The sequence below is a fragment of the Erpetoichthys calabaricus genome, chromosome 2 (genome assembly GCF_900747795.2).
Source record: "Erpetoichthys calabaricus chromosome 2, fErpCal1.3, whole genome shotgun sequence".
NCBI lineage: Eukaryota > Metazoa > Chordata > Cladistia > Polypteriformes > Polypteridae > Erpetoichthys > Erpetoichthys calabaricus.
In genome coordinates this window covers 234,924,016-234,938,605 of record NC_041395.2, presented here as the reverse complement: position 1 = coordinate 234,938,605, position 14,590 = coordinate 234,924,016, and the positions used below count along the sequence as shown (strand labels likewise).

At 38.8% G+C, this 14,590-nt stretch overlaps 1 protein-coding gene across 1 annotated transcript in view; it reads left to right on the top strand.

Moving 5' to 3' along the window:
• The first annotated feature begins 259 nt into the window (after positions 1-259).
• The window catches only part of eef1akmt2 (EEF1A lysine methyltransferase 2), a 51,088-nt gene continuing 36,757 nt past the window's right edge, over positions 260-14,590 (top strand). The window contains exons 1-2 of the mRNA XM_028795263.2: positions 260-401; positions 1,987-2,052. Coding sequence (XP_028651096.2) covers positions 289-401; positions 1,987-2,052 — 179 coding nt within the window. The 5' untranslated portion in view covers positions 260-288. The remainder of the gene's footprint in view (positions 402-1,986; positions 2,053-14,590) is intronic.

Genomic DNA, 14,590 nt, shown 5'->3' with positions numbered 1-14,590 from the left:
TCCAAAGTTGTTTTTGCACAACCGTTATTGTAAGCCTATTGTTTTTAGCCTAGTATGTTGCTGGGTGAAATATGTTTTGTTCCTTTCCGTGAATCACATAATGAATCCTTAGGTTTATGTCTAATGGACGCTTCTCATCTGCACATCTATGTTATTTACACATCTCTAAAACGCAGAGTGCAGTAGCCATCTGACCGTAGAGAAACATCCAACTACAGAGATTCATAGGAGTGTTTACGGGTTAATTGCTTATTTTCAGGGTCAGAGTAGCACTTCCGCAAATACGTTATGGCGTCTCCCGTACTTTCACGTGGATTTATTGATGGGGAAGAGGATAGCAGTTATGAAGGGGAAGACAATACGGATGACTTTGAGCCCTCGAAACTGGGTACCAAAGAATAGTGAGTAGTAACTGCACCGTTTTATTCTGTTTCAAGTTAAACTTCTACGCCTTTGGTAGTTGAGGTTTCTTTAGGTTTAGTCATTCATTCATGCTCCGAACACATTTCAAACAGATTGTTGTGTCTTATCTCAGTCATATTGGACCTGTCTATCTATCGCAAGACACCACATAACTCTTAAACCTCAGGTGTGTGCCGTCCAAAGTGCTCTCGTTTACAAACGATCGTTATGCTGATGTCTGTTTTTCGAATAACCAACCCTTTTGCACACTCGAGCTTTATTCTTTTAAGAACTGATTTTGTAAATCTTCGCCGCAAGTCCTTTCCATCATTAACGTCTATTAATTAAACTTTCAGTAACAAAGTTTATTAAGTTTAGTTTTCGTGTTGCACATTACTTGGTCAGTAGAGAAACCATCTGAGGTACACCGGCACGAGAACAGCATGCCATGGTGTAATTCATCCAAGGATCTGCAACTGTACTGTAAAGAGTTTAAACTATTTTACTATAAGAAATTCCGTCATTAGTTGTTTTGATTGTCGTGGCCCAAAGAAAGGACCCAAGTACTGTAAATTATAGAATAGAGATGATTATAGTGAAACAGGTACAACAACACAGATGATGTGACAGAATATTCCGAATGCATGTAGCTGCAGAGCTGTGTTTTATCAGTTTCAAAAAAGGTTATTCATTTTTTTTTGTCTTCTATCTATCTATCTTAATGTAATCATTATATTTTGTCTGACACCTTGATATCATGTATCTTTAAGGGGTGGGGGATTATTGTAGTGCCACAGCTAGAAGTGCACTTGAAAGAAAATCTAAAGCACTTTATGCAATATACCTTAGTAAAAAGAAGGCTTTAAATTTGATTTCATGCTGAATTCTGACCAGCTGATCATTCCTGTTAGTAATTATCCTTTTTTATGTAGTGCCTTTCACAGTGTGCACCAACACAAGGAGTTTTATCCAACAGTTTATAGCTTACTGTTGCACAATGTGAACAAATATTTATATAGAGTATACTGTACATACAGTAGCATATTAATTTTAATCTCCTTACTGCTTAAGTGAAATTAAAATGGACCACACAAACGGTTTTTAAAGTCACCACTTAATCATTTCTTCCTAATAGGATGGGGTAAGATGGCATAGGAAAAAATGGGAATGCCTGTACTGTAATGTCTCTTTTGCAGGAAACCAGGAGTATGTATTTACAGTTCTGTCTTTCATCTCTTATATGACACAGATTCCTGAAGAAGCATTATGATAGATAAATGATTGTTTTTTTTTCTTGAGGAGTTTTTAAGTAAATCAATTGTTTTACCTGTTCGGTTATTTACAACTAACTCTAAATGAAAATTCAGAAGACATGCATTTTTGTGAATTGGTTTCTAATGGTGTTTTCCACAAGTTGTGAATTAAAAAAGATAAGTGCTGGTTGTTGTTTGTAGCAATATATTGTGCTGTTGTTGAGATGTGTTCTGACTGTGGAATGTATGCCTATTTGTAGCTCAGCATATTCTTTACCTTAGATTAATTGTTTTAAATAGTGACAGATCTTTTTTTATTATTTGTTTTTAGCTGGGATGATACCTATGCAAGAGAACTAGAAACATTCCGAGATATTGGAGATGTTGGAGAGATCTGGTAAATGTACTATTTAAAAACTTCAGAGCTATCAGTGACCGTTTCAAGAAAGCTGTACCAGGCCATTCAGGTGGATGTGTCAGGTGTATGGCCTGCTGTGTAAACAGGCCATTTAGGTGGATGTCTTATGCTGCTCACTCATGTAACTTATGCAACCAAGCTGATTGAATAGTCTGTTCACTTTACTGTTTCTATTCACCCAAATTAATTTAATTTGCCATGTTATGTGCTGTATGTTTATTACCAATTCTTGAAATTGGTGCTTATTTATATTTATTTTTTACAAAACCAATTATAGGGCATTTAATAACTAATGCATATTTATGATGATGTGTATGAAACTGTGTAGTTTCCTATCCTCAAAAATGTTAACTAGCAAGAAAGCTTGCATAGGGATTATGAAACTTCCTCCCTCCACATCAGTATTAAACTGCAAAGATCTTTACCGGGACTGATCTTTTACGGCCCCTAACTCAGAAACAGCTGGGACAGTATAGAAAAAGCAAATGGAAAACGATGATTAGTAAGTAAAGTATTGTAAAAACAATATAACATCCTATTATTTCATATTGCCACTAATGAATTTTGTTGTTTTTTAAAAAAACTAAACAGTTATTTTGATTCTTGAAATGTACTGAAAAAAATTTTGGAAAGTAAAGAATTTACCACTTTGTAATATGGCACCAGTTTATTGAGTGTTTAAAGTGTAGATTTGTCCCATTCTTCTTGCAAAAAAGTCTTAAGTTATGCAACAGTGTGGAGTCTTTGTTGTCACACTTTCCATTTCACAATGCACCACACATTCTTAATTGGGGAAAGGTCAGGACTGCAGATACGATAATTCAGTACTCACACTTGTGCAGCCTTGCTTTTGTAAAGTGTGTAGAATGTGGTTTTGCTTGGTCTTGCTGAACTATGCATTGGCATCCATGGAGGAGATGTTGTCTTGAAGGCAGCATATGTTGCACAGGACACAGACCCATAGCATCACAATTGCTGGCTTCTGAACTTGTAGCTGGAAACAGTCTAGATTGTCCTTTTCTTCTTTGGTCCTTATGACACAAGACTCAATGTGTCTTTGAGAAACAATGTTTTTAAACTTTACATGCATGAGGAAACATTCAATCCTTGGCCCGTCTTTGCTCCTGAAGAACTAGGCTTTTTGTGAATGCTGCTTTTATACAAAAGCAAGATTACAACCATGTTAAACATCATCTGTTTCTACTTTCATCATTATTTTATTTTATTTCATTATTGACCCTAAATTTCCACATCCAAACGTTTTTTTGTAATATGTTGCATGACGTTGACCAGACAAAACTTTAAAAATCTTGTCTTTATAAACTGTTTGTGATGGAGTCAGGTGAATTTTGAAATTACTGCTTTCTGTTATTATTTATATTTTTCATACTACCCTAACTTTATGCAAGCTAAGGGCTATAAATAAATTCTTGCTTAAAAAACTGTTTTACTAAATTTTAAGATACAGATGGTCTTGGAGAGTATGTTGTGGTGCTCCTGTGATTGAAATCTGGCTTACAGTTAAGTGCCATAATTGCTCTATGCCATTTATGTTCAAAGATGTTCAAGTGGTATAAAAATAATAGTTTGTTCACATTATTGTTTCCTGCCACTTTGGAAGTGCAACCACTAACAGATAAGTAATAATACTACTATAGTACTGTATTTTGCATCTGTGTTCTGATTATTTAAACCTTGTGAGGACATTGTGACAGGAATACCATGAGTTTCTTTAGAAACAGTTCACATTTTACAGACTTTAGCAGTATGACAGACCTGAATTAATGCCTACTCTATTTCTTTCTTTTTTTGTTTAAAAACTAAACAAATTAAAACACAGTTCAATCAACAAGCAAATACAATAATATGTTCTAAAAAAACAATACATAAAAATAAAATTCAGCACTCAGCCCTCATCCAACTCGGAAAGTTATGTAACAAGAGAGCTCCACCTAATTTAGTTCTTCTTATAGTATAAAATGGCAAATAAAATGAAAAGATTAGCAGTGGCCTCCAATAAAAAGTTGAGGTTAAAATTGAGATACATCCATCCATCCATCCATTTTCCAACCCGCTGAATCCGAACACAGGGTCATGGGGGTCTGCTGGAGCCAATCCCAGCCAACACAGGGCACAAGGCAGGAACCAATCCTGGGCAGGGTGCCAAACCACCGCAGGACACACACAAACACACCCACACACCAAGCATACACTAGGGCCAATTTAGAATCGCCAATCCACCTAACCTGCATGTCTTTGGACTGTGGGAGGAAACCGGAGCGCCCGGAGGAAACCCACGCAGACACGGGGAGAACAAATTGAGATACAACTAAACTGAAATATCAACAGTTCTTCCTAATACAGTGATCCCTCGCTATATCGCGCTTCGCCTTTCGCGGCTTCACTCTATCGCGGATTTTATATGTAAGCATATTTAAATATATATCACGGATTTTTTGCTGGTTCGCGGATTTCTGAGGACAATGGGTCTTTTCATTTCTGGTACATGCTTCCTCAGTTGGTTTGCCCAGTTGATTTCATACAAGGGACGCTATTGGCAGATGGCTGAGAAGCTACCCAACTTACTTTTCTCTCTCTCTCTCTTGTGCTGACTTTCTCTGATCCTGACGTAGGGGGTGTGAGCAGGGGGGCTGTTCACACACCTAGACGATACGGACGCTCGTCTAAAAATGCTGAAAGATTATCTTCATGTTGCTACCTTCTGTGCAGCTGCTTCGTGAAGCGACATGCTGCACGGTGCTTCGCATACTTAAAAGCTCGAAGGGCACGTATTGATTTTTGTTTGTTTTTCTCTGTCTCTCTCTGTCTCTCTCTCTCTCTCTCTGCTCCTGACGGAGGGGGTGTGAGCTGCCGCCTTCAACAGCTTTGTACCGGCGGTGCTTCGCATACTTAAAAGCCAAACAGCCCTATTGATTTGTTTGCTTTCCTCTCTCTTTCTGACAGTCTGTGCTCCTGACGCGCACTCCTTTGAAGAGGAAGATATGTTTGCATTCTTTTAATTGTGAGACAGAACTGTCATCTCTGTCTTGTCATGGAGCACAGTTTAAACTTTTGAAAAAGAGACAAATGTTTGTTTGCAGTGTTTGAATAACGTTCCTGTCTCTCTACAACCTCCTGTGTTTCTGCGCAAATCTGTGACCCAAGCATGACAATATAAAAATAACCATATAAACATATGGTTTCTACTTCGCGGATTTTCTTATTTCGCGGGTGGCTCTGGAACGCAACCCCCGCGATGGAGGAGGGATTACTGTAATGCAGTGCTAGCACAACAGACCTATGTAACAATCGCACAAAAATGCAGAGTTAGAACTAAAAAGTAAAAATATATTAACTGCTATAAAGTTTAAAGCAATTTGTAATTTATCCAGTTTATCACATCCACAGTTCCAGAAAGATGGGGAAAAGATATAGGAAAAAATATGTATTGTTGAATATTCTCACTAAATCTATTACTATTACAAGAATATGTAGGCAATGGGTATTTAGTGATGATAGGCAATACACATATATATACTGTGCATATTTTGAGCATTGTATACTTATTAATGGTTATAATATATTATTACTATACTACAGTATAATGTATTGATGGGTGAACACTTCCTGAACGACACAGTTGCCCAAATGGGGTGGGTTTGTGGATACCACTGTGAGTGAATGAAAAGATAGACCTCTGGAGAGAGCAACATATAATTGTCCATGACTGAAAGTGGGATCGTCTGTGACGAAGAAGGCCACGCTGGTGAAAGTTACTTCGTCGGTAGGGAAAAGTGTCAGTACTTGTAGATTAAGGTGTAGCGAGTCTTCGTTGTTGACGCTTAATATAGCTTGCGTACTGAGATGTTCCGGAGTCACAGTTGAGCAACACTTTTTTAATGTCTTTTAAGCACAGGGGAAAAAATGAACATGTGAAACATCCGTAATGTAATAAGCCACCAAGAAAAGTAACATTGCAATAATGCTATCTACGACCCAATCTCTGTAAACAGAAGTGAAAACAAAATCGAGCCCGGTGTATTCTTTAACTGCCTTGTGGCGCTGTAGTAGTGCTGCTGCTTTGCAGTAAGGAGACTATGGAAGATTATGGTTTCGCTGCCTGGTTCCTCCCTGTGTGGATAGCGCTTTGAATACTGAGAACACCGCTATATCAATGTAACGAAGTATTAAAAGGAAATTGTCTTCGTGTAATAGTTAAAGGCAAATTATCCGCGACAAAGAAACTGTTTTACACGCTACATACCAACCCGCGGTGTAGTATACGCCGCATAATCACGCCGCTTTTTAAATGTTTTTTTTAAACAGAGGGAAAAAAAATGAACATTTGCAAAATCCGTATCGCTGCTTTCAGTAAGTACAATGCACACGAATTTAATTTGTCGGCCACTTTTTGCCAGCCGTCTTTTCTGGTTTGGGCTGCTTTTGTAGTGTTACCGCTTGTGCATATTAAATCTTGAAATCCTTCGAGTAACTAATTAACTAACTAACACCAACCCACCCACACACACAGCTTGTGTGAAACAAATGCGCCCGTACTTTCATAATTTTGTTGCAGCCTATAGTGGAGTCAGGCACAGAGAAGGTCAGCTGCTGAGAGAGCGTCTCGACTGTTACAGGGCCTGCATCGGTGAAGCAGGTGAGACGCTAATGAAACAGAGGCACAGGGCTTATTGGTTTTTAAAGACTGCTTCCTTCATTGTGTTTTAACCTCAGTTTTAAAGGATTGTTTTAAGGATCCCATGGGATACCCCTCGCAAACTGTTTTAGATGCTGCATTCCGCAATTCACATCCGCGACAAACATGCCTCTTCTTACATGGTCCTGCTTTGGTGGGCGGGGAAACATTTTCCGTGTTCCTGCAGGATCATCTAAGAAGACGCATGTTTGTCGCAGATGCGGGCCGGGGAATAAAGAGTGCTGGTGGGTGGGGAAATGTTTTCCGTGTTCCTGCAGGACCATCTAAGAAGATGCATGTTTGTCGCGGGTGCGAATTGCTGTATGTAGCGTGTAAAACAGTTTGCGATATTGCACACGGTCGTGCGTCGTAACCGAAAAGTCAACGTGGCTCAGAGCTGCATGTGGACTGTAGCACAGACAAACAGAAATAACGGCATGTTTTCTGAGGCATCGCATCCGAGTTGGTGGGTGTGGCTCTGTGAGTTTTCGTCGTATCCAATGGTCTTAGAGTTGGTGGGCGTGGCTCCTTCCTGCGTGCTTTCATGGGTGTGGGCATGGCTCCTTCCTGCATGCTTTCATGGGTGTCTTGCCCGCTCTGGTGGCGGCTTAGAGAATTATATATATAGATACTAGCTGTGCTGCCTGTGTAAAACAGGTTAAAATCTAAATAATCAACATTGACCTCAGCTTTAATGTTTGCACTGCATAATGCAATGCATATATGTCTGTTATATGCCATTTGGTATAGGAGTCGTAAAAGCAGTGTTAATGTTTGTGATGCACCATCCATTGGAGTGACAAATGCAATGCATTTTATTATCAAAAATGTTTGTGATGCGCCATGTTTTGGAATGACAGATACATAGCAACTGGATGGGCACACAAACAGGTACATAGACACATCCTTTAATAAAGGTGAATACTCTTGGGTTGATTTAAAATAGGAAAAATGCTCAGTATATATATGTTGTGAAATGATGAGCCTCGACACAAGACAAAGGTTTGGGGCAGCCACCTGTGTACTTGACCTTGGCTGCAAAAAGGAAATTTTTTTGGCACAATAGAGTACAGAAGAGAGTCCAAAACAGAACTACCCAACCGAGGAAGGAAGTTAGGTTTTATACGGAGGTTTAAGGAAGTGATATTGTCCTCAGGGCTGGAACAGGAAGTGATGTTTTCCTTGGGGCTGGGACAGGAAGTGACGTCTTCGCGCTCGGGCAGAATTTCCTGTGTCTGGTCTGTGGGGACAAAATATAAGGGTTGAGTGCACCCCGCCACCCCCCATGGAATTCCCTTCTTTTGGTCCCTGTGACTGGCTCCCATGTGCACATGTATGATAATGTACATTCATACACATATATGTAAATATTACAGATTTAGCAAAACTCTCTTACAATAATGATATTGTTTCTTGCATTCCCTTTTTTCGATGTTTAAGTGTATATTAATAATGACTTCACACAGCTTATTTGCAATTTCTGTTCCAATCCTTAACAGGACTGATTCATGTTTAAAAAAATATATGGGAATTACTCTTTTTAAGAGTTCTTTAGCCTCCTCTGTAGATTTGCAGATGTGAGTGTCTGTAGTTGCGCTGAGCCTGGCTGTGAACAAAACTGTACTTTATTTATGCAAATGCTGCATGACACTATAAAATACAGCCCTCTTTCAAGCGGTCATGGCAAAAAAAAAAAAAAAAAAAACTAACCGTGAAGAGAGATGGACCACCTCAGGATCCCATATTAGGACCCAAGTGCAGCCATGCAACTGCTGACACTTCAGCACCACATACAGTGGGTAGAGTGCCAGTCCTGCCACCAGCCCCCTGAGTGTTCCGTGCAAGTTAGGCTTGAATGCAGGTTAACTTCATATCCAGGACGGAGCAATTACAGGTTAAAGGCCTTGGTGAAGAACTCAGCAGAGTGGAATCACTTCTGGTATTTATGGGTTTCGAACGGACAACCTTCTAGTTGCCGGCACAGATACCAACAAGCATTTAAGTAATCTATTTCTGGGTAACCAATGTGCTTCTACAGTCTCCCCATTTACTTTACAGTGATCACCACCCAGAATTTTAGAAAAGAAGTCTGCTGTGAATTTCTATGGATTAATGTATTCTAGATTTTAGGTTGTCCCACAATTATTTTTGCTGACATATAAAACCTTGACTTTTCCCTTGTTTATTTTGCATGGCACTCACTGCATTTTCCAGTCACCAGTCCGTTATAAAATTTGCTAACTTCCACAACCCACGCTTCCTCAGTTTACAGTCGCCAATCAGCATAATCTTGAAATTCATTGTGATGTAGTGAGGTAACTACAGTATATGAAGAAATATAAATTATATGAACAAGAACTTATTCAGTTATGTAAAATATAAAATACAGTACATATTGAAAAGCCAATCTTGCCTGAAGAAGGGGCCTGAGTTGCTTTGAAAGCTTGCATATTGTAATCTTTTTAGTTAGCCAATAAAAGGTGTCATTTTGCTTGGCGTTTCTCAACAGTACATATTGAACATATGCAAGTGTTAAAATATTTTTGGCTATTTCTGCCCTGCTGGATTTAAACAGTATGGCTAGTCCAGATGAGTTATTGTAGCATGTCCAAAAATTTGAGAAACATTCTGATTTTAAAACACTTTATCTGCACTAATTATAGTGCATTGAAATGTCAGTGTTTTCATAAGAGCATTACCTAGTCAAATCCCATGAGTACAGGGATTCACCATTTTGACAAAGAGAATTATTTATGATTTTAAGAATTCAGCACAGAAACAAACCTTCAAATGAATATACAGCCTCAGATCTTTTTGGTTAATTTGAAATTATTACTGTTGGTGTATACGTTGAGTACATCTACAAATTAAATTCAAAAAGGGATGTTTCATACATCAATTTTTTAAACCTCGCTTAGTTTTGATATGTGATAAACCTACCCAAGGATCAGCAGGAGTAAAGATGTTATCAACCCTGGATGGTGTGCTGCAGTAGCCGCACTCAAGCATGTGTCCACAGCCATATAAAAAAGTTCAATTTTCAGTTGCCAGTCATCGTATTCCATATTTGGGAATATGGGATACAAACCTGAAGTACCCTAGTATAAAGCCTGTGCAGACATATGGTAACATGCAAACTTCATCCAGTAATGGGTTCAAGAAATCCAACCCAGTCTTTCTGAGCTGTGAACCACAAGTAATAACCATTTCACCTGCGTGTTGTTCTGAGTTGAAATTATTTAGGTACAAAGTTTACTATTTGTCATCCCTTTTCAATAAGAGGTTTCGGATATTTAAAATTTTCATAATAGCTGATTAATTAGTTCCTATACTTGCTGACTTCCCTTCAAAGTATGAATGCAAGCAAATTTATCTCTTCTAATTAGTTGAATCGTAAACTTGTTTATCCTACTTCTTTGCCTGCTTTCATTTCAAAGGTCAATTAGTATGCAGTGTTTCAGGATACTAAATAGTGTGCTATGTAGCAGGAGTGAAAACAACATCAATGCACTATAGAAGGAGTGGTGAATTCCAATCCTGGAGGGCTACTGTGGCTAAAGGTTTTCATTCTAACCCTTTTTAACTAATCACCAGTTTTTGCTAATTAACTTCTTTTGCCTTACTTGCTATTTAAGACCCTTAATTACTTCTTTTTACCTTAATTAGCAGCCAAACAATAATGAGATTCAAAACAAGCCAACATGAGGGGGGTATTTTTCGTATGTGGATTACTCGCTTAGCCGGATGTAATTGTTGACGATTTGGCCTGATCCTGGATCTGTCGGTTTTTCGAAACTCTTGCTGGAAGTGTTGTCATAGCAACACATCCTAATCCGCAAACCTGCTCGGAGCAGGTTTGTTCTACGTAAACAAGGATTAGTTTACACACGTGATCAGTGACGGTGCGTGGAAGTCATCCAGTCATGGCTTTGCCGTTCATGAATGAGCGACCAATTGATATTGGTGTGCAATTTATACGAAGAGAATTTCATATAGAAAGGGTTTTGCGCGATCGGCAAGGTCCTTTATTGCTCCCGAAGGAAATTCTGTACGAAAGATACCGCTTTAGCCGAGGAGGAATATTGTACCTTAAAGATTTATTAACTCCGTATATTCGAAGTCAAACTCGGCGAAGTCGAGCTGTCACAACCACACAGACAGTATGCATTGCTTTGAGGTTTCTTGCAGGCGGCACTTTTTTATATACTGTAGGCGATGCGGAAAATCTAACTAAAAGTGCAGTTTGCCAGGCAATTCGTAAAGTCTGTTTGGCTCTGAAACATTTCCTTTGGGTTTTCATTGTGTTTCCTGGACACCTGCGTGTGCAGACAAAAGAGGTGTTTCATGCCATTGCAGGTATTCCATAAAGATTCTCACAATCAGCCTAACATTCTCATTACCCAGGGTTTCCAAATGTGATTGGGGCACATGGGACTGATCACAGTGGAGTTTGATCAAACATTATTTGGAAAATGTGCCATTCCTCCTGATGAATAATCAGACACAGTGTCTTCATCAAATATTTGACCTTCGTCAATATCTCGTTGGTCAGACACAGGTTCTAGGGATATGACATTCCCTACAACTGACCCAACAAAAAAGAAGGCTATATGGAACATACCTATGGCACACATTGAGGACAAATATATGCAATGACCATCCTTTACCTGAAATGAAGTGACCACTGCATCCTGCCACTGGTTCTGAGGAGGAGCTTCCCCGTGGAAAGAAATCAAGAGTGCCACACACAACTTTGGTGGGGGGATCCCACAAAGTCTCAGGATGTCCCACAGGGCAACTTGATCAACTGAGTTGAATGCTTCATGAAAATCAACAAAGGCTACAAAGAAACTCTGCCAATATTGTTTTTTGTGCTTGATGAGCAAGTGATAATGGATTCTATTGGGGATGACCCTACCAAGGACCTTATCCAGCATTGAGAGCAATGTTAGCCCCCTGTAGTTGCCGCAATCCAGGCAATCATCTATCAATTTCCAGACAGGAATGACAAGTCTCATTTTCCAGTGATTTGGGATGATGCCTGTCTCCCAAATGGAAGCAAAGATTGCTTAAAATGCCAGGAGGACAGCCTTACCACGAGCCTGGACAAGTTCATCCCGGAGTACCACAGATCCCTGCAACCTTCACTACACTCAGCTGGTTCACCACCTGTGCAATCTCAGTGAGATTAGGTGGTTCACAGCTAATTGGAAGATCATCCTTGAGGACCTTGGACCCAGAGATGTCCAACATCCTAGCCGGAGGTTCTGGGCTCACAGTTGTTGAGACTGATCCTGCAGTTAGATGTGAACCACTCAATCTCACTGTGATTGATAAGTTCTGATAAGTGAATGATATATAAATAAATTTTTAGATGCTCCAAGGTGAAGTAAGTGAAGAATTTAATGTATGTAACAAATCATTTAAAGAGGCACCACAGTGAAAGTTTTAAGATTAATGCCTTTATGTACTGACTGTAATTTACAGTCACAGAGCCTAAATAGTCTGCTAGACACATTTATTGTTAGTTTTAATGTTAGGGTAAAATTTCCCTTTGTTGAAGGTAGAGACCATTTTTCTTATAAAGTCAAAGCAGTTCCCAAAAACGTGTTTAAATGGAGTCCAAGTATGAAGCTATTGTAAGGTATTTTATAAACATTTAGGAGCATTTTGCAAAATGTATAAAATTATATTTTACCTTAGCAGTGAAAAAACTATTTTGTATCATCAATAATAGAATAAATTACAAATTAAGCAGCGTACTGATTCAATTTTTATTTATAAAAAGTCAAAACATAAGCAGGTAACAATATATTGATTCAATCAAAAGAAAACCTGCTTCTTATATGCAGTACTTACAGTGTTTCTGACTGAATGCAGAATTTACAGTGTTTCAGAATGAGCGTGAATTTGCTACTCGTATGTACAGCAGCCCACCCATGGTCAACAGTCACCTATTAGCACAATTTCATATTACATTTAACTCATTTTTTACTAAATGTAAAGTCAGGAATATTAAAATTCTTATCCAGTGTGCCTGAATTTGCATTTCAGAGCCCCAGATTTCAGTTATGCACCATAATGACAGTAGCAACGTAGATGAAGTAGTGTGTGTTACTGACTGCACTGAATTAGAGTATTGCAATGGGCACTGATGAGCTGTCCAGGCAGACATTAAATTAATTGAGAAATTAAATTTTAAAAGTGTTGAACAAGAAAAAAAAAATGTAGTCACAGCTAGTTTAAAAGTCGTTACTGTAATATTGGGACCACAAGTCCGGTCCTAGAGGTCCTTGCAGGTTTTTGTTACAACTTACTTGCTTAATTAGAAGCCAGTCCTTGATAATAGACTGATTATTTTATTTGATGGCTTTCTAGTGCTTTCATTCTGCCTTGTCAAATCATGTTTAAGTTGTGGATTTCCCCCACCCAAGAGTATCATCCAGACAATTGGTATAGTGGAATAGATTTTATTAAACCAGATACTTTAATGAGTATGCACATCAAGTTAAGGAATGAAGTTAAATTTACTCTGGTTCAGTCCTGGTGGTCTGCTGCGGTTGTAAGATTTTGTTACAACCAGTTTCACAATTTGTGAATTTTAATTATTGTGATGGTCAGAGTTGGTTCTGGCAGCCCTAACGCAACTTGCACCTGGAAGTGACAGCAACATGACCAGGATGAGCCATGCAATGAGGACATTTAACAAACAAAAGTCAATTGCTCAGTGCTTTTATCTACAGTAATCAGAGTTCAGAGTTCTTCACATCAAGTACACTTCATTTTTTCCAATTCGTCAATAAATAATTCCAGTGATTAAAACAAGTCCTCTGTGGAGGTTTAAAAGTTGCAATAAGTAAATTAAAATCCATATTCATTCCTGCAAACTTATTCTTTGTCATGTCTGGATGCCATGGGCATTTCAGCACCCTTCCAATCTGCCACCTCCATCAGTCTCCTAACTCATTCCTGGATACTGCTGCATTGGAACCCCATCCTTCTCTCACCCTCTCGCTCCACCTTACAGCCTGTTGGCTAATAAGAGCAACACAACTTTTGGGGCTCCTCCAGCCCTTCATCTCGCTCCCTGTACTCGGTGAGGAGGGTGCCTCCAAAGCTTGTCCTCCTCTCACTTTACCTCTCCCCACCAGAAATCATTCTCTCTCAAGTTCATTTCAGATTCTCACGTAGTTCTCAGCTTGGGCTCTTTTTTATTCACCTTGTAGTTGCAGGCACTCCATTGACAACGAGCGGAATGCCGTAGTAAACAGTCGAGTTGGCCACTCCTGCAGTTACCAAGTAATCCGCTTACCAACCCACTGACATCCTTCAGCAGTGCTACATTGACCAAGAGCACTCCCTCATTCACAGGCAAGACCTGCACAGCTTGACAGTTAGTTGGTCTTTGTTTTTATTCTCATATTCTGCATTCAGATAAGCATAGTAGTGTGAGATTTACAATTATAAGAAATTAAAAAATCTTTATTTTTTTTCAATAGTTTAAAATGTCTAACTCAATTTTGTTATTTTCATGTTCTCCTTTTTTGTGTGGACTTTGTTCTTTTAGTTGTAATTAAACAATGTCAAACAATGATGAGCAGAGGAGACACCTGAGCAAATGGCACTGAAAGGCTACAGCTACTTGTTACTAGTGTGCTCATTAGTAAATAACAGCTTAAATAACCTCAGAACATCAGGAAAAGCATACTGATAATCGTGGTGATGATAAGAATGCTAATAAATTTAAAAATCAAGATTAAAAAAAACACTAACTTTTCCTCATGTAATTTATAGTACAGTAATCCCTCGCTATATCGTGCT